Source organism: Amblyomma americanum, chromosome 10, assembly GCF_052857255.1.
Source record: "Amblyomma americanum isolate KBUSLIRL-KWMA chromosome 10, ASM5285725v1, whole genome shotgun sequence".
NCBI lineage: Eukaryota > Metazoa > Arthropoda > Arachnida > Ixodida > Ixodidae > Amblyomma > Amblyomma americanum.
Window position 1 is genome coordinate 76818048 of NC_135506.1, and position 20464 is coordinate 76838511.

The 20464-nt window shown below is 46.3% G+C and overlaps 1 protein-coding gene and 2 pseudogenes across 1 annotated transcript in view; 2 read left to right on the plus strand and 1 right to left on the minus strand.

The window, feature by feature from the left end:
* LOC144106955 (ATP-dependent RNA helicase DHX30-like) overlaps positions 1-20464 on the minus strand; it is a 113777-nt gene that overhangs the window by 17861 nt on the left and 75452 nt on the right. The window contains exons 14-16 of the mRNA XM_077639920.1: positions 9464-9557; positions 7490-7643; positions 80-287 (exon numbers count right to left, since the gene is read on the minus strand). Of these exons, the coding sequence (XP_077496046.1) occupies positions 80-287; positions 7490-7643; positions 9464-9557 (456 nt within the window). The remainder of the gene's footprint in view (positions 1-79; positions 288-7489; positions 7644-9463; positions 9558-20464) is intronic.
* LOC144107267 (uncharacterized) lies at positions 15290-16201 on the plus strand (annotated as a pseudogene).
* Positions 16903-17909, plus strand: LOC144106406 (uncharacterized; annotated as a pseudogene).

Sequence of the window (20464 nt, forward strand, 5' to 3'; positions counted from 1 at the left end):
CAAAAGCCCACGCCTGCTTGTGGGCAACCGCATTACAAGGTTAAATACAAAAAAAAAGTCTTGCCGAAGGACTACTTACAGGCAGGCAAATTCGATGCTGTTCTGGATCCGGCCGTTTAGTACACGAAGCACGTTGGGGTAGAGTCCAGCGGTTAACACCGCCAACGTGAGCTCACAACGATCCGAGCGGCTGTTGACTGCAAGGCCCCACTCCTTCTCGCCGGCAACAGGTGAAGGGTCCACACGCATGCACCGCATCAGCTGACCCTCAAATTCCATGCACTGCCCTGCAGGAAAGGGGGCAAGCGTCAACTCAAGCCGAGCATTTATTTACCGGGGTATGTCCTGACGAAAAGTAAAACCCAATTCGCTTAAAAGTAGCCCAGGCCCTGTTGTGCATGGCAAACACAATAGGTCGATTCAGCTTTACTGCAGTCTATGTGCCAGTATAGCAAATTTCAGCGGCACAAAGCATGCAGCACCAGTTCAGGCAGTTCAAGTGCAGTCTGGCAGTGGCTGCTTCCCAACGAATGATAGCGCGAAGGCCTTGTTGTATGTTAGCCTTAGCGTCGCCAGCAAATTACAGACACTTGCATGCCACCGACATCCACGGCCACCAAAATCTCGAACCATGTGAAGAATTTGAGAGCAGCACATCGGAATGAGTGTTGCCACTTCCTGCCATTGGCTGCAGCTTGTGCAACGCTCCTCCGGACTAACCCGAGCTTTCCCGAGTAACTCAGGTAAGCCCAGAATAGTTTGGAGCACAAGACAAGACGACAAGATTCTTGCTCAGGGTTGATATGTCTGGAGCAATGCTTTAGCACTAAAATGAGTACATAAGACTGGAGGGCACCCTCAAGCACACTCCACATTCACCTCGTGAGGTGGTTTCAGAGTGCTAACGTTGCCAGCAGGTGCCCATAGCCGAGCGGCAGAACAGCCTCTGCAGTCAGAAAGTGACTAAAGAATTGCGTTAGGAGAAGCACCACTTGCAGGGGCATGGCACACAGTTCAATGCAGTTGAACCCGGATGTAACAAACCTCCATGAAGCGAATTCCTCGATGTAACGAAGTTTTTTAATTCATCGACGCCACCCCCATTGAAGCGCGTGTATTTAAACCTCTATGTAACGAATGCACAGCGGCAGTTGACTTTGACATAACGAACTCGTTAAGCCGGCCATCTGTTAGCTTGTGCTGAAACTTGGGAGAAAAGTTCCACCACGATAAAGCCCGAACTGACATGACAGGAATGGCAACGATCGAAACGAGCGACCGCAGTTTAGTCAATGCATCATGCTCCAGCGCTGCCGGCACATCTTCGTAGCTATCGCTTTTGGAGCGCCATAAGACGTGGCACTACAACAGTTCATCCTCAAAAGCAACGAAAAATGATAGGACATAGCAAAAACAATGAATTGGCACAAGCAGTGCGTGCCCATCGCCGCCGCACAGTAAGTTGCTCGCGTGATTCCGGCGCCGACAGCTCTCGCTCGTCGGGACTCTGGAGCAGGGACGGCAGAAAGCACTAGCAACACAAGGCGAAGAGTCCGTTTTCTGGGGCAACAGTGGCGGGCTGACCGAGAGAGGGACAATGCGGGAAGAAGCATGTGCCACATGTGCCTCTGTGGCCGGTTTATGGTAACGGTGCAACCGCACGTTCCCTCCTCTAGCTCGACCAGTACGCCTGCCTCTCCCACTCTCCCCACCCCACTCTTAGCGGTGTTGCCCGAGCCGCGTCGGAGGTGGCAGCGGCTGCTGCGGCAGTCACGCTATCAGCGTGATTGCGGAACATTTCTCCATGGTTATGACTTCAAATAATGGGGTTTTCTGTAAACGTTTTCAAGGTGACTTCACCTACATTTATTTCTTATTTTGGCTTCCATTCTGCATTGTCCTTTCGGGTCTTCTCACTCGCAAAAACTGAATGTAACGAAAACCTGGATGTAAAGAAAAATCCCGGACTTTTTAAAATTTTGTTATATCCAGGTATAATTGTATATTAAATCACAGGGGAAACTGCAGTTCTTTATACAGCCCGACTTCCCTATATTTTTACATACGATTTTCAAGAAGATAAACTGTCTTAGACAAAGCCAATAATTCAAAATATTTGTGATGTATCCAGTCTCGACAGTACAGCTTGACTTCACTGTTTTGGGCAATGTGGAGAAGGGGAGCAGTAAAAAAAATATTGCACAATGTTTACGGTACTCTGGATGAATCGCTAATCTCAGCCAAAGCTTGGCCCACAAAACATGCCCAGCTGTTATATACATTGGTATGCAAACTTGCTTATGCCATCCGTTTGAAGACATGACATCATTGTGGGGTAGAGACTAGTGCATGCTCCCGATGGCACATTGGGTGCTAGCACAGGAACCATTCAAGTCAGCACTCCCCCCCCACCAACTGCCATCTCCACAACACATGTACAGCACAAGCAAGTACTTCACCTTCGCGTGTGCTAATATCCTGCTACACCTCTTGCTTTGGCTGCATTTGCATGCAACTACACTACAGAGTCCAATGCGAGTGCCCGCAGCGCCATTTCATGTCTGCACCTAGGGTGCCATGATGAAGCATTCTTTTCGTATTAGCACTCTTGGTGCACGCCATGTTAAACTGTGTCCATGGGGCCACGCATGATCACTAGTGGCTGGCATCATATAAACAGCCTTCACAGGTCCAACATTTAGGGGAAACCCCAAGGGTGCAGTAGATTTGTAATAAAGAATTAATTATGTCTTTGCATCCAGCCAAGTGCAGCCATATGGCCACAAAAAGATATACAGGTTCCACATAAACCTGACAGCTGAAGAAAAATTCATCCTGGTTTGGGTTACTGGGCAGCACTACAGTGAAACCTCTTCACAATGAACAGTTAAAAAATTGGAAAATAGTTTGCTATATCCATAATTCGTAGTATAAAATTTCGTAAAAAATACATGCCACTCGGACGGTGCTTACTTGGGTCACATCCATTTATTTAAGCGCAAAGAACTGCATCGTCGCGGCCTGCTTTTTTGTGTTGATCGCATTTCGTTTTGCAAACACAAGAACAAACCCACACTGCCCTCAATAGCACTGCAGTGGTGGCGCAGTAAATCCAATGCAGCAAGTGCTTCTTGTGAAGCTGGAATGCTCTCATCGTATGCAGGGTCAGCCTGAGCTGCGGGATGTTCAGAGACTTCCGCAGCGATTTCGCCGTCCCTCAGTACAGCCATGGTCGCTGAGATGTCGTCGCCACCTACGAAGTCTTCTGCAGTCATTGTTGCGGGCATGCCACCAACAAAACGCGAAAAATCGTTCCAGGCCTCGTTGAGCTCGCGGAGCTCTGCTTCTGCTTCATCGGGATCGTCACCATCGTCACTTGATGTATGGGCCTCTGCTGGAACAAAACCTGCATGCCGAAAGCAGTTGGCAATCGTTTCACCTTTCACGCTGTCCCATGCCACTTTAAGCATCTGGATTGCTCCCAGCAGGTCGATCTTCAAGTCCTGCTTCATACGAAGCTTCACGAGAAGAGTGTCAATCAGTCTCCCCTTGTAAACTGCCTTGAAGGCCCTGATGACGCTCTGATCTAAAGGCTGCAACTTGGCTGTAGAGTTAGGCGGAAGAAAGAAAATTTCAATGTTATTGAGTGCGACATCTGTGTTGTGCGCGGTACAGTTATCAATGAGTACGCACACTTTGCGACCCTCGCGCACAAACTCGCAGTCCCAAGCACGCATCCACTTCGCGAAAAGTTCACGCGTCATCCAACATTTCTTGTTGAAAGCATACTCTATGGGGAGTATGCAGCACCCTTTCATGCATCTCGGGGTTCTGAATCTCCCGATGCCGAAAGGTTCCAGTTTCACAGTGTGTTCCATGTTGGCGGCAAAGAAAAGAGTGATCCGGGCCTTCCCTTGCTTCCCGTCATGGCAGTCCTCTCCACGTGCGTCAAGAGTATGCCTAAATAGCATCTGCCAAAATAGGCCTGTTTCGTCCGCATTAAAGATGTCCTTGGGCTGATATTTTGTAAGTATTTGCGGCCACTCCTCTTCCAACCACTTTCTGACGCTCTCGCAGTTAGCCGTCTCACTTTCGCCAGAGATCGTTTCCCACAATGTCACAGCGTGCCTTAAACCTTTGCAGCCATCCGGAGCTGGCAATGAAGTTTTTGGCACTGACGATACAGGCAAAGTCTTTTGCTTTTTGTTGAAGCATCGGTCCCAACGCTGGTATGTTCCGAGCTCTGTCATCCAAAGACCATTTGTAGAGCGCCTTCTCCACATCGCTGAACAAAGGGGGCAGAAGACGTTGTGCACGTGTCCGCGTGGTCTCTTGTGCTTGTGCCTTGATGACAGCTTTGTTCTTCAGAACGGTACGCAAAGTGCTCCTTGGGATGCCAAATAGGTCCGCAAGAACACACTTCTTTTCGCTGTTCTCCACACATTGAATCATCTCGAGCTTGGTCTTTAACGTCAGCGCTGCTCTTTTTTTCACGTTCACCGCCATAACAGCACTACGCATACCTGCGCACCACACTCAACACGACCACTGACAGAGCCTCCACAGAACGCTACGACGGCCACGCCGCTGCTAACACTGAAACGCAAAAGCAACATTCGATCACGCCGCCGCCGCTGAAGCAGCGCTGTCAGCGGTTGTGAGATGCGGACGATTTTTTTGGCTCTCAACTCTCAATGCTGACGTGGCATCTGCGGCACTGTCAGAGCCTGCGAGGTAGTCCTGAACGTTTGCTGCGCCGCACAACACACTTGTAGCGCAACGAAGCCTGCCGCCTGCTATTAAAGTGAGGTAGGGCTTGGCGTCGCGAACTTCGCTATATCAGCTTTATGCCGAACCGCGTTCGCTATAGGAAGTTAAAAATACATGTGTTTGACAAAAATATTTTGCAAGAGTTCGTTATATTCAATAATTCGTTACATGCGGGTTCGTTATATCGAGGTTTGACCGTATGTGCTCCAGACGCACTAAGCATATACACTGCTCCCCCTTATCACTCCCTTCAACATTTCCCTCAAGGCACAGTCCAGGTGTGTATGGATAGCACCCACCCCCTTCATTTCGCAGCAACCTACATGAGCCCACCCTGCTCCAAAGCTGCTCACATGTTCTAGAACATTGGCACAACGGCACTTCACACCTCACTGCACAACGTGCTTCAAACTTGGTACAACGCGCGTCAGAGCTCACTGCAAAACCTGCATCGCACGTTACGCAATGTGGGTGTTGACAGCGCACTCGGCAGTATGCCTCAAACCTGATGTAATGTGTGTCTCGGGGCTCATTGCAAGGCCTGCTTCAAAGCACGGCACAACATGCTTCAGAGCTCTATGACAATCATTACCTGTTAAAATTCCCAGGTGACACCACAGCAGCTGCAAAAGCACGCTGGACGAACAGCTCCACACAATTTCAGTGATAGGAAACCCTGTGCAAGGCCTCTTAAAAAACACATTTTAAAGAGGCACTGAGGTTAATTCCATCTAATTTTTCACCCCAATTTTCATCCTAGGAAAAATATTCATTGTATGGTTCTTTCCAGCTATGCTGATTTTTTTTGCTATGCCGATTTTTTTTGCTACCAAGAAAAAATAGAATTATTGCTGGCAAAGCAGGATATAAAATGTGGAACATTTTCTTCCTCGCACTTGATTTAAACTTGTAACATCAAGACTAGAAACGATTCCACAATCCCCATCTGGAATTGAAGGGTGATGTGGTCTAGCCTCAGGGATCCGCACAAAATGAATGACTGTACCGATGACACAGCGATTTCCATGAAATATCAATGACAGGTGGCAGGAATACCTGTATTTGACATTTTCTAGCCTATAAAAGCTCTATTTTGAATATAATAAATATAATAATATAATATAATAATACATTGACACAAATAAACTTTAATTTGCACCCAGTCTCCCTATGCACACCATTCAGCCTTGCTGCTGTTCCTACATCTATGAGCCTCTTTCCTCCAAGAATTGAGAGAGCACTAGGCAACGCTGTGCCAAGCTTGGTACTATATAGCAAACGCTCGCAATCGACAGTCATTGGTGCATGAAAGACAAAAGCCAACCAATGCATCCACCATTCATTTAGCAGCTACAAGGCTTGAATACTAGTAAAGCCAGGATCTAAGGAATTCCTCTGATCAGCACAACCTTGCCCTGCATAAGCACTCGTCGTGACTGATGGCTAGAGATTACAAGGCACAAAGCCACGGGTATAGGGTAGTGTTTCAGAGACTCTTAAGTGCTCTCTCTCTAGCTTGCTTCCCAGTAACACGTTCTCTACATTAAAGGTTTTGGTTGGCCAGCTACATTTTCAATGGATTTCAGAGCTGCCCAATTCGAAAGCGGTTTTGCCTAATTCAACTTTTTTGTCTTGCTACAACATACCTAGTGTGTGAGAGTGGTGACAGCGGTCTGATACGTAAGGTTAGTTGTTCCGCATCAACTGAAACTGTGGCCCCTTTGGTGTTCAATTTAATCCTGATGGCTCCCAAAGAGGCCATATTGTGGCATGGGAAGCAGTCATCCAAATATGGTATCCTTCAAGCCTCAATTACTTGGTACAATGTTGCAAGTAGAAGCTTCAGCATATACAAAACAACAAGCATAATGATGATTAAAGGGCCCTCTTAACAGTGTAGAGTAGTTTTCTAAGCTTCAGCACTAACCCACGGCGGTGACAATCATTGGCCACACATCAACCAGTCAAGCCAAGCTGCATGTCATTTGGGATGCTGACTGGTGCTCATAGAGAAACCAGTGAGCATCTCGTTGCTCTATAATCAATGCTCATTTCTTTCACTTCCATCTATGCGGCTCTTCCGTTCCTCCAGGGTGCTGAATCTGCACACTCATAACGTGCTGTTAGCTGTCTGTGCACTGAAGCTGCCTCACATCTACACTGCTGCTTGTGAGGAGGCTCCACACCCACCGTGTCACACAGGAGAAGAGATCACGGAAGCACTTCCCATCTTGGAGCAGTTGTTTAAACATTCTACACAATGATAATTTTTACAGAATTAAATTTGCCATGATGCGAAATGGTCACTGTTTCTTTTACGAGCCATTCGATACATTCCAACGGTTTGGACCTTTCATTCTAATCCTAAGACATCAAAATTAACAATGAACAACTATTACCAAAGGAGCCAAATGCCCTTTCTTCTTTTTTATTTTAAACATGCAACCAGAAAGACACTGCCAGTTGAATAAAGAAATCCCCTTTCATGTCTGCCTTTCACTCACCCATTCTGTAATGCTAATGCTTATAACCACGTTTTGTAAAGAAAATGGCAAAAAATACAATTTGTATGCATAGGTATCTAACAGCAAACCACAGTTAGTCTAGGATTCCCAGTATTTAGGTGACCTTCTGATAATATAAACAAAAGTTTGAATTAATGACAGTCTGCTGTATTCAATCCCAAGTGCCAGTCAGCATGCAAGAACAATCAACCTACCTTTGCTCAGTTCAAGGCAGAAGGCATTGAGAGCGTTGTGACGACAGAATGACTGCTGCTCATCAGGGTCATCTCCCAGGAAGTTCCAATGGTCGAAGATTTGAGAGAGGGCAATATGGTCACTGGTCTGTGTCTGCTCATAACATGCTTTCACCTGAAAATGCCAAGCAATGAATTGTTACACGCCTGGCACAAAACATTTCTGCCCCAATTTGCACTTCACTTTCTTCAGATATTTAATCTATACAGGCAAAGTCCTGGAGCAATTAAAAATTGAAAACTGGTTTCTGAGGAAACAATATTGCACAGTATCTGTCATCTGGTGGACACCTGAAATGCACGGTAAGGGAAGGGATTAAGAAGGGAGTGAAAGAAGAAGGAGAGAAAGAGGCGACTATTCAACCACCTGAGGATCTGTAATGTGTACTGACATCCCAAAGCAATAGGTGCCTTTTGTGTTTCCCCTTTATCAAAACAGAGGCAAAATGCAAAAGGTGCCCATGAGAAAAAAGCAAAAGCATTATAAGCAAATTGTAAGCGGACACAAGATTAAGACAAAGCCAAATATAAGGCAAAGCAAACAGTTTACAAAGACAGCACAACAAAGAAAATATTATAAAAGTCACAAGTATAATAGACGAACATCACAACATACTGTGTACATTTTAAAGTAGCCGAAAACCAACTGAAATATCTAGGAAGATTAAGGGTGTGCCAATATTCTAAGTTTGAATATGAATCAATATGTTTGTAATTCGGATCATATCTAATTCAGGAAATTGATATTCGAGAATTTCCGAGAAAATTTCCGAATATTTGGCTGTGATCGAATACTACACCGACTTTCATAAATTTGAACGCAGCAGAGCCAGAATTCTGTGAAAATTATCCAAAGATCCAGTCTCAAATGTCTGGAAAACAGTACAGAGGCGTCCCCTTGGCCTCCTTCACAGTAGCTTATTGTGTGGACCAGAAACACTGCTAGGCTTGCACCTCGAGCAATATTCAGCAAGAGGACTTTGCCACATGCCACACTTGATGAAAAAAGAATGGCCGACCATCCCCTCCAAACAATCGCAATGCGTGATTGTTTATCTTTGATGCATAATGTGTTACATTCTGCGTGCAACTGACTGTGTTTACTGTGTTGCACATGCGCAAGAAAAGCATGCAACACAGTCAAGCATGGCAAAACCATGCATGCAGTGCCACCGTGCCTCCGCTTCTTGCCACCACTCCCCTGTGCTTCCCGCTCCCCATGTTTCCCGCTCGCATGCCTCCCTCTCCCCATGCTTTCTGCTTCACCAAACCATTTCGGGTCCTTAAAATTTATATTGAAGCGAAAGCTTCACTACACCAGGTTTTCAAGAGGGTAGTGCAGTTCCGTTTATGACCTTGAAAAGCTTTAGAGGTCAAACTCTGGAGCAAAGTCACCATAGGCCATGAAGCAGAGGAATTTGAGTAAACAAGCACATCAATCATGGAGATATGGTACTCTGCTTGACAACAGGGGCGGAGCCACCATCTGTGACGTCAATGGAGAGCTATGTATATATGCCAATGGAGAGCCGGTGGGGGTAGAAACCGGTTTTGCGATAGAGGAGGAAGAACATCCTGCCATGATAGTGTGCCGGCAAGCGAAGCTTCAACGTTTCAATGAGGCTAGGAAGAAGCGCCACGCCGAAGAGACAGAAGAAGAACGTGCGAGAAGCGTTGAGAGACGACGGGAGAGCGCTACTGCGAAGGAACAGCAGAAAGTACTTCAGGCGGTATGCCTCACCAGCGATGCAAGGGTACCTTTCGCTTCTCACCAGATTTATTTTTTTACCATTCAAACAATTTATCAAGACCCCAAACAAAAATAATCAAATTTTCAGGCTTGTCAGCTAAAATTCTTGTATTTGCTTTCTTTACACTTGATTCTCTAGTAAAGGAGTCCGGCTTAAGAAGAAAAGGCACAATCATGAACAATACCTGTTTTCCCTTAGAAGTCTTCTGAGTGTCCTTGTTGAAAAGCTTAGCTGACTCGGACAGGATAGCTGCGATGGCAACTACGGGGTCCAGGCAGCTAAAGAAATTGCACAGTTCATACACAGGTTAAAACCAAAACAACAGGGAAAAGCAACACTTAACCAGGCACAACGTGCAATGCAATAAATGTAGAGAGGGCAAAAACATCGCTCAACAACTACAAAAACATGCCAAGAATACCAGATAGAAATAGGTCGTACCTCACCCACTCACTCATAAGCACGCACACATGCACGTACACACACATTTTTAGATGTGAACAGTACCTCTGCAAAGCTTCCTTGGCACACAAACACGAACAAAAAACGAGTAGACATCAAGGAAGGCCAAACAAGCTACAAGAGTTATGCGATCTCTGGTACTGTCCCTTTAACTCCAGGCTGAAATGACATTGAAAAGACAAAAATTCTGACGCAAAAACCCACAAGGACAGCAACATGAAACCTCCATAGATTCATTACTGCTAATACAGTAGAATAGACTTATAACAATACCAGATATAACAGCACCTCACTAATAGCGATTAAATTTTTTAGTTGTATCAATTCTCCCATTGCCCCTTTGTAAAAATAAACTATACATAATGGTACAATTATTGGCAAAATAACGGATACAACAACAAAATTCGGGTCGTGTGGAAGGTGTATACCATGGAAATCTAAGTTTGATAAAAAAAAAATATTACTTTGAAAAGAATGATGTGAAAACCTGCCAAATGTGCCGCAAAAGAACTGGCATGGCGAAATCCGTAAGGGAGCATTGAGGGCAGCCTTATGAACCAAGCATAATCATCGTCGCAATTGCTGTGAGAGGAGGGGGGAAGCGCTTGGGGTTGCCTGCTGCGGCACAGCACTTGATGACGCAAACGTGCTAAAAAGACCTGCATACAATACAATTTTTTCTGGATTTTTAGCATGTCAAATTTCCACCTCACATTATATGCGGATTCAAACAATTTTCGGCCAGAATCCAAAGTTCCAGTTTTGTTATTATCGAGCGCCATTACCACCACGCTCCGAGCGAGAGGAGACGCTATATAGCAATGGCGTAGGTTGGTAGCTTGGCTGGCTGACTGATCAGCGCATCTGACAGCCGCCGCCACTCCAGGCTGGCAGCGAAGCTCTGAAAACAAAACCACATGGCCAGACTCTCTATCGGCGTATTGCCGGGGGCCTGAGGATCGTCAAATCACCTGAAGCTGCGTGCATGTTAGAGGGGAGCCGAAAGCAATGCAATTCAGGCCTGGGAACGAATATTTGGGTGATCAGTTTGTCGAGCATGTCAGTCCACGTCATGGCACCACTTTGGGAGCCCATCCAAAATGGCTGATGTCAGCCCATGGGCATTCAAATAAACGAGCTCCCAAAACCATAGTTTTACACAGGCGCTTGGCCGGACTCTGGCGGCAGTGGGGATTGTCTGAATCGACGAGGCTTGAGGAGCAGGAATAAACATTTATTTAGTTGGGTCAAATTAATGATGTTTTACTGTAAAATGTTCCAGCTGCTGCTGCTAATTTCACAGATGGTACATATTCCCCTTTCGTGATGGCACAGGGTACCACTGGCAACGATGAGTTTTTGCAGAATTTCAAATGTTTTTTTGCAAATAAAATTTATTTCCCGTAAAATATGCAGCAAAATTCATAAACTCATAATACAGGTCCAAATTCTTACATTTTACGAAAAAATCGGAGGGGCTGGCAGGTATGTACACAATGCACACCAGTCGGGGAATTTCACAAATTTGTATCATAATGCAACACGTATCATCCAGGTTCGTATTAACGTGATTCCGCTGTGTACTGCGAATGAAGAACGGGCATGGAGAACGGGCCTGGCAAGAGGACTACTTTGATACACACTCCAACTCAACATGACAGCGACAGAAGTGCATGCACATTGTACACCAGGAGGTTAAGGGGAGCTGCGAGTCTTGAAATGATAAAAAATTTGAAAATTTTGATTTTGTAAAAATGGCACATTCGGAATCAATACACTCAGAAGTCCCTGCCTAAAAAGCTTCATGTCCAAAATTCGACCTCCAACTTCTAAAATATCTACACATTTCGCGCCGTTGCAGCCTAGAAAAGGTGATATGCGGCAAGACTTCGCACCCGTCGCTTCCCACGACTGCATAACCGATGCCCACCATTTTAAACTTTGCTTGAAAGCTGGGCCCCTTCCCCACTACCTGGTATTACTCACTACTGTGAAATATTTTAGGAACATCCACATTCCGCTGTTTTTTGAGGCCTCTACAACGAGCTCAGAATGGCTGGTGCGCACAATTCGAATGCGATTTTCTCAGCTTCGTGTTTTTTGCCAACATGACTAGCTTTATGGACTATCGTAAAAACCCGCATAATATAACAAGAGGCTTTTTCCAGATTTTTAGCATGTTGAATTTCCACCTCACATTATATGCAAATCCAAACAATTTTCGGCCAAAATCTGCAATTCCGGTTTCGTTATTATCAAGCGCCGTTACCGCCACGCTTCGAGTGAACGGAGGCGCTATTTAGTGGTGGCTTAGGTCTGTAGTTTCGATTTCGACACCAGGTCACTATGCTGACCTGACCTCGCAACGCCCAGAACAATCACGCCTCCCATGGTATCTGGACCACGAAAGAAGTCCTTGGCTGCTTTTAAAAGGAAAGTAATCGTAGCTGCTGAAAGAATCGGTACAGCATTAAGCACTGCTACATGGTCTGGATAAGCTAGGGAGATCCTGCTGTTAATGTTGCTGGGCACAGGCCTCTCTAGCTACGCTGTGCAGTTAGATGGCGGACACTTGGCCTAGAGTTCTCGAGGAGCTCACCGGTTCTAACTTAAAGAAATGTGGTACAGTCAAGCCCACATATAACGGCCCCACTTGAGACGAACTTTTGCTTATAACGAACGAGACCTGCACGACCGTCAAAATATACATTGTTTCAATTCACAAAATCACACATATAACGAACGTCATTAAGCCCTGCTGATAGGTCACAGCGAATGGACGGCGTAAACCCGGCGCCACGATGTGAGATAACCTGCCTCCGAACCCTTTCTGCGCCCGGCGCGCGGCATGTTTTCCCGAGCCTCATCCCATGCGAACTGCCCGCCCCGTTTCATGCCACTCTCAAGCGAGCTACCCTTTCCCCGCTGACGCGCCTTAACCGCCCCTCTTTGCAACTCCGCTCACCTCTCCTCACTCTCTTGCAAATCCACGAGTGGCCTCCGCGATCAACCGCGCTGCCGCCGGTGCCAATCGCAGAGGCCACGCTTCGTGACGCAGGCCTTCCGTGGGAGCCAAGAGATGGCTGCACTGACACTCATGGATGGCCCTCATTGGTCTCTCCGCTGGCACTTTGCGTCTGTATCTTTACCTTCACTGCCGCCTGTGCACGTCGCATGTCTACCCCATCACGCGCTTTTGTCACTCTTGCTGCAGTGCGGACATTTTATTGACTTCGTACAAATCTCGGGCCCTGGTTGAATTCAGGATGGCGGACGGAAACACCGTGCCCATTTCCATTGTATTCAGTGGTAGAGATGATGAAAGCAGCCAGGGCGGAGGTGACGGCCACTGGCGTGAGGAACTGCCTCCGTAAGGCCAGCTTTGTCGACACAGCATCTGATGCCGAGCCTGATGTTTCGGAAGATGACCAGCCCGGCGGCAATTTGTGGCAGCACGTCATCGACTCCCGACATGGGGAGTCATGACATTCGTTGGAATGATTTTATTTCTGTCGATGACGACGCCGTCACCGCAGAACCGTGCACAGACAAGGGCATTGTTTCTGAAGTGCGGGACGAGAGTGACGCGGAGGAATCAGATGAGGATGAAACTTTGGAGCCAGCACCCATAAGAGCGGCTGTAACAACTGCTACATAGAGAGCCTCAGACAACTTGTCTATGCCAAGGGCCTCGGTGAAGAGCACGCTTCTGCTTTAAATAAACTGGAAACCTCCCTCATTGGATCTGCGTTGCAGAAACAGACATCCATCATGGACTTTTCCGCAAAGAAAATATTTTGTGTTTTGACAAGCAACTGTCTTTAAAGTTGTGGTCCACTTACTGCGAACTTCGGGATATAACGAACGGACGCCGCGTGACACTCATGTTCGTTATAAGTGGGCTTGACTGTATATTAGATGCGATTGATGGTACCGAGGACGTGTTTTTGTAGAAAGATAGCTCTGACAACGGTTTTTCGGAAGGCAGTACACCCGACGATGACGACCACTAAAGAACCGACTACGGACACTTCCGAAGCATGCATGCCTGCGTGCCCGCGCGTATGCCGGAACTGGTCTGCACATGCTTATTGCACAGAACACGAGTAGGCGCAAGCGCAGCGACCGATGTGTATCTTCCAGATATTTGGCGCCCCGCTACACGTGTCGTATCCGGCGCGCCAGCGAATGCAAATAATCGGAGTACGTTCAGTTTTCAAGACTTCTGGAACGCCTTCGAGCTGTCTGCCTAACTCGCATTATACGCGGATAAAAACTTTTTTTTTCCGTTTCTATTGTCTCCAGATTACACCTCATATTATATGCAGGTCCGTATTATATGCGGGTATTGCGGTATGTTTTTAAGGTGCAATTTCAATTAATCTTATACCACTGAATTCAGAAAGAACTAAACTGTGGAGCTATGCTGTATTTGTTTGGCTGAGTTGAACATTTCAAATTTTGTGAACAATAATGTCACCTAACTATACTTTATAATCGTGCTTGGACAAAATTTAACACTTTTATATGATGTTGTATTTCAATAACAATATTACAGCACAGCTCCAAATGGCAGGTCTTTGGCTACAGCCCCATTTCAATTTAAGCCGAAACATTAAAAAAAAAGCATCTTAACAACCTCTAAGATTTTAACGAGTCAGGCTTCAGTTATTTTCCTCTATATGGGAACTAACTGAGATATACTGAAACTAATTAATTTTTAAAAAAGAACAGAAACACATATACATGCCTAAATTCATTAAGATATTTTTAATAATAGAAATATTCATTTCAAGAGCCACGTCTTTCCTTCAAGCACAACTGGTGACAAAGTGACCACAGAGTTTCTTATTGTACACTAGAGAGAAAGCTGGAGGTTCTTCACTTCATCCACCGTGGGCACCCGAAGCATGCCGGGACATAGCCTTATATATTTTTCGTGCCCGCGCAATGGTGCAGCGGAGATCGTCCGTTGCCCTCTCCTTTCCTCCTCGATTTACGCCTCGGCTCTCCACGAGAGGCGCTCGCGCCCCATACTTGCTAGCACACTTGCTCTCGCATACCAGGCATAGCTACGCATCGAGGCCCATCGAAGCACCCAAACCGATCCGTCAAGTAAGAGTTATGTGATTTCCGTCGTGTTGGTTGCAGGTAAGCATGTGCATTTTGCGACAACAGCATGTTTATATTTTTTTCCTGAAATATCAGGGATACATGACCGAATTTGTGAGCAGTGTACACAGATGAAACGACTGTTTGTTTACTAGATTTTCTGCGACCACGTGTTAGTTGTTGGCATCGTTGCAACGTATATTGCTTTGCTACTATAAAATCACTGATTTACAATGCATAGTTCTTATAGTCTCTTTGTGTTACGTTCTTTTTTATACCCAATCAGTTGTCTATCTGCAGTGAGGAATCGGCCGTGGTGGCCTGCGCCCGACAAGATGCCGTACTGCTGTGTGCCACGCTGCAAGTCATCCAGTAAACAACGGACGCCGGGCGTATCATTCCACGAAATGCCAAGCGATCCAGAACTGTGTGCAAAATGGCTAAAAGTCATTTCTTGTGAAAATTGAGTACCGAATGCGGCGTCGTGCTATTCGACTGTATGCAGCCGACACTTCAGTTTCTCTGACTTCATGGAAGGTCGTAAAATTCGGAAACGCAAGAAAGACTCTATCCCCAGCATTTTCGAAGGATATCCGACGTACTTGCAGCCTCCTAAAAAAAGAGAGAGAAGCGACGCGTCAGTGAAAAAGCGCGAGGCTGCTGCGCTAGCCAACCCACTACCACCGAAGCGATGAGCAGTCATTGATGACAACAAAATGGAGTTGTGTCCGCATCCACTCGACGAATTGCCGGTTGTCGACGTCGCCTTTAAAGATTTGTCACCTGTGGACTGCACCGCTACCGAACCGTTGCCAGCAGTGAAAACGGCGCCAGTGAGCGCTGCATCACCACGACTGTGAGGATGGACAGAGCAGTGCAGGTGTCTCCACAATTCGTGGTTTCAACAGTGGACAAACGAAAGTGGAGATGCAAAGAACGAGACTTAAACGCACGCATTGAGCAGCTTAAGAATACCGTCGACAATTGCAAACAGGAAATACAAAAGCTCAAGGAAGAGTGCTTTGTTCATGCATTGCTCCAAGTTGTTGAGAAATCGAAGGAGAAAGACTTGGCTGCATCAGTATTAGTAGAACAAGTTAAGAATCTCGGAAAAATGAAACCAACGCAGTCTGATCTGACAGTGTGCCATGCTGTGGTTTTACGTAACCTCTCAACTCGTGCATACTAGCCTATAAAGACTACAGGCTATCTCCAGCTTCCCAGTCAAAGCACTCTGGAGTGTTTTATGTGCTCATCACATGGAGAAATCGGCGTGACCGAACTTGTGAAGCAAAGGCTGTCAACCGAGCTCACTTCTCATCCCTCATCGCAAACCAGAGCGTGCTAGTTGATTGTAGACGAAATGAGCATGAAACAGAGGCTACTTGACCATAAACAAAAGGGACGCCTTCATCGGCGAAGTAGACTATGGTGGGAGCTTTCCTAAGGAAACAACAAATGAAGCTGTGCTAGCCAAATCACTTCTGTGCTTCGTCCTCAACGGCCTTTCAGTTTCGTTCAAAACACCTGTGGCCTATCTTTTTCACGAGAAATTGCACTGGCCGCGAGCTGCACACGCTCATGCGACACATCCTGAAGGAAGTTGACATCGGATTTTTCGTCGTGCGCATCGTCACCGACAACCACAAAATCAATGTATTAGTGTTTCAACTTCTATGCAACAGAAGCCTCACGCATTGCATTCAGCACCCAGGAACACCGAATCGAAAGCTTTTCTTAGCATTCGATCAGTGTCACTAGGTCAAAAACGTGTAATCGCAGTTTTTTTTGCGTGACATTGGAAAAGGTGGCGAAATAATGGCAAGCCACCCGAAGAGCCTCTACAAAATGCAGCAAGACAGCCTTGTAAAGCCAGCTCGATTTCTAACGAGAAAACACGTGTTCCCCACAAATATTGAAAAAATGAACGTGAAAAGAGCAATTCAAGTTTTGTCTCCTGCCGTGACAGCTGCACTGAAGCTCCTGCAACAGCAAGCGGGCCATACATGCGGCGCAAGTTTCGCGGATGTCGGACCAATGGTTGAATTCATGGACACCATGCACCGCTGGTTCACGCTCATGGACATTGAGCAATTGTACCCAGCACATACAGCAACACAATGCCGACTGCAAGCAGTTCGAATCTACTAGCGATGAACGGCTAATCTGGCTTGAAGCAAGCTTTCTCGACTACCTGGCTGATCTCAAAACCCAGTGCCTGGCGAAGAACTTCTTCACCAACGACACTAACGAAGATCTGGTGATGGCAACTTGTTCAAATGTTGAGTGCATTTGATATCTTCTTAAAGAGATGTGCTTTCACTTTGTTTTAACGAGGAAAATGTCGTCTGACCCAATCGAGTCGTTTTTTGGCTGGCTGAGGAAGTCGGCAGGCTCAAATGATCAAACGGATGCCGTAACTGTTCTCTCAGGTATTAAGAAGACTCTGAAAACTGGAATCACGTCCGTGTCAGGTACGAGCAACGTAATGGCCGCAACAGAAAAACACAAGGAAAGAAACCAGCGAATTCCCTGCAGATGCATGCAGAGAGCTCACAGAGCGACTCAAGCGAGGACAGCCTCTGTTTCCTACTCCAGATGTCGCAGCATTGGCTATAGTTGGCAGCTACTTGGCAAGAGCTGTACAAGAAAAGATCGAATGCGAGGAGTGCGTCAGCCTGTTAACAAAGCCAAATGCCTCGGCGCCCTCGAACTCGCTGATAAAGCACCAAGACCGCGGTGGACTCATCTACCCATCTGGACAACATTTAGCAGCTCTCTACACATTAGAGAAATTTATCTGCATTCTTCTCGCAAAAAGAAGGCACATGAATCACCTTTTGAAGAAGGCTGTGAACAATGCCGCTGCAATACTCAGCGAGCGCAAAACCTTGATGTGGTCGATCCCAGGATCCCAAGAGAACCTGCTGCAACTGTTGCTGACGAAGTTTTTTCGATCAATATTCACAAATTTTGCAATGAAGGCAACAGACAAACACGACATGGCTAGAGTGTTTGAAATAAAACCGCTGTCATGAAGGACCCTCAAGCTGTGAGCTATGATCGCACAGTTAGGCGTTTTTTGGTGAAGGGCTGGTTCTCCACAACATGTTTTGTGTTGCTTATTTCCGATGCACACTGTGTACAAACGTCAATTCAACGTGCGATTTTACTTTATAGTTCCATGTCAAATACGAACGCCAAACGTGTCTCCACGGGTGCGCGCGCAAGCAGCGTCGCTGCGTCGTCTGCTTCTGCTCTGGGACAGGGTATGGATAGGCAGCGCGATCTGGTGGCGGGTGCATGAAAAAGTATAGGAGGCTATGGCCGGGAAGACAGCCCAATGGATTGGTATCTAGTGGCTTGTTGAATGTGCTATGGATTGGATTTTTTTGGATGTTCAGTTTCGTTTTCATTACTGTAGTTTATGCTGGAGTTTTGTGCGCTTTGCGGCTGTGTCGTGCAGCTACACACGCAATTCATTTGAGATCCGAGGCAGGGGCGAAGCATCCAAAGGCGCTTGACTCGAAGTGATCTGAGCACAGTGTTTGGTGCCTACAAGGCCTAAAGTCCATTTGCCCCCTCACTGGAAGCCATTTACGCAGAAAGCTGAGTTTTGATCAGCAGGAATCTGTGCTACCTGTGCACTGAACTGTGAAAGAAGGAAACAAGGTTCTTTGTGAACTGAGAACTCAGCAGTCTGCTGTCATAACCACTTTGCACATTTCTCGTAGGAGTCTCAGAGATAGTCGAATCCTGCTTCAACAAAATTCAAAAATTTTGTTGAAGCGGAAGCTTCGATGTGAAATCAAGCTAGAACATTGACAGTTTAGACCAGATAGTTCATGAATGCTTATTTTACAAAAATTTGTCAGTGTTTGTCTTTCGCCATTTCGAAATGGGCGTCATGGAGATTTTCTTGGCACTCGAAAGAATGAACGCACCTGCTAAATTTGCTATCAAAACTAATTTTTCCGCACGTGTTTTAAAAGTGTCCTTGCTTTCGTCGTGCGAGAACCCATACTAAGACCGCGCTGTCTGGACGCGTTTCAGCGTAAACTACGTGCATGAGCGCCCGCATCACTGCGTGTTGAGTAGCGGTCACATGCACCCCGAAATTAATTCATTAAATAACGTACCAGAAATGTAGTTTCTCAGATTCTTCGAAGACGCTTTATGTTTTGCGACACACGGTACGAACATACCGGCAGAGTGTCGTTCTGTTAAGACATCCGCCAAGAACCACTGACACTCACAGTGGCTGTGCTCAGTCAGTGCCGGAGTGCACCGGTCGGGGAAAAAAAAAAAGTGATCACAATGCTTGCCTGCGGCGCAAAAGCGAGACTAGAGCACTAGAGTGCATCCCAGCTGGCATCATTCTTGCAACGACGCAATGCCCACCAGCGCACCGGGCCACAGCAAGTTGTTGCGCGCTGCTTGCTCAGTGTCGCTAGGCCTAATGTCTGACACGCTCCACAAAGAAACCTCGGAAAAAGCGCTCTGGAAGTAGCCACCAGTTATCATATAACGTTTAACATTTAAACCAATTTCTGTTGAAACAACTGCTTCACAAGGAAATGAACGCTGTAGAACTCATTTCTGTTATACCTTCGTCAGCGAAGTGAGCGAAAACGCCGAAAGCTGCCGTGCACCAACGACTGTGGTTCACAAGTGCGAAGTCCGAGCCATCGGCAAAACCATCGCAGGAAGTCGTGGGCAGCATCGCATCTTTATGCGCACATGATTGCACATTAATTCCGATTCTCCAAGGAATGTCAGTGGCACTATTGGAAGTGCACAGTCTTTGGCAGCCGACGATGAAGCCTAACATGTGGCCGTGCAAAAAAATAAATTCGGCCGCTTACTCGGAAAAATTTCGTTAAGCGGAACCTTGCTCCGAAACCTGTTTGTTGTGGGGGAAGATAATTGCATTGCCTAGTATGGTATGCTGACGGGGAATTGGAAATACCTCGTTGCGGTGGAAATTTCGCTGTCACGCCGTTTGTTGTAACAAGATTTGACTGCACTTTAAAAGCGCAAAGTACTTCGACAGGCGCAACTTATGTTAACCGTATCGCCGAGGATTGCATTTGGTTCATTTTGAAGACTGGTGGTTGCCGTGCATTGCATGCAGGAGCAATTTCCACTTCATGAATTAATTCACGCAAATACCCTCAAGTTGCACTTGTCGGCACGAACACTGCAGTCACTTGTGGCAGAAGAGGGTTGCATTTCCTAATTCATGTTTTTCTTGACAAAATTTTTAAGCACAGCATCAGGACATGCCTAGAGCCAGCACTTAGTGCATGCAGACTAGTTTCTCATAGAAAAGCGGGGGCTCAGGCAAGTTTTTCACGGCACTAACATAGGCTACGCATGGACATAAGACGCGTCTTACAATAGCAGACTACACCAACGAAACGTTAATTTTTTTTCACAATTCAAATAATGTAAGCTTCTAAAGTGTAGTAATTTAGGGGCGAAGAATATTTTTGAAAGAATATTTGCTCTGAAAAGTGTGTCTCTTACAACGCAAAGAATTATTTCCCACGGCTAGCTATATCTGGCGGCATGAAACCGCCCTCTCGAGCCATGGGCAAATTCGGTGATC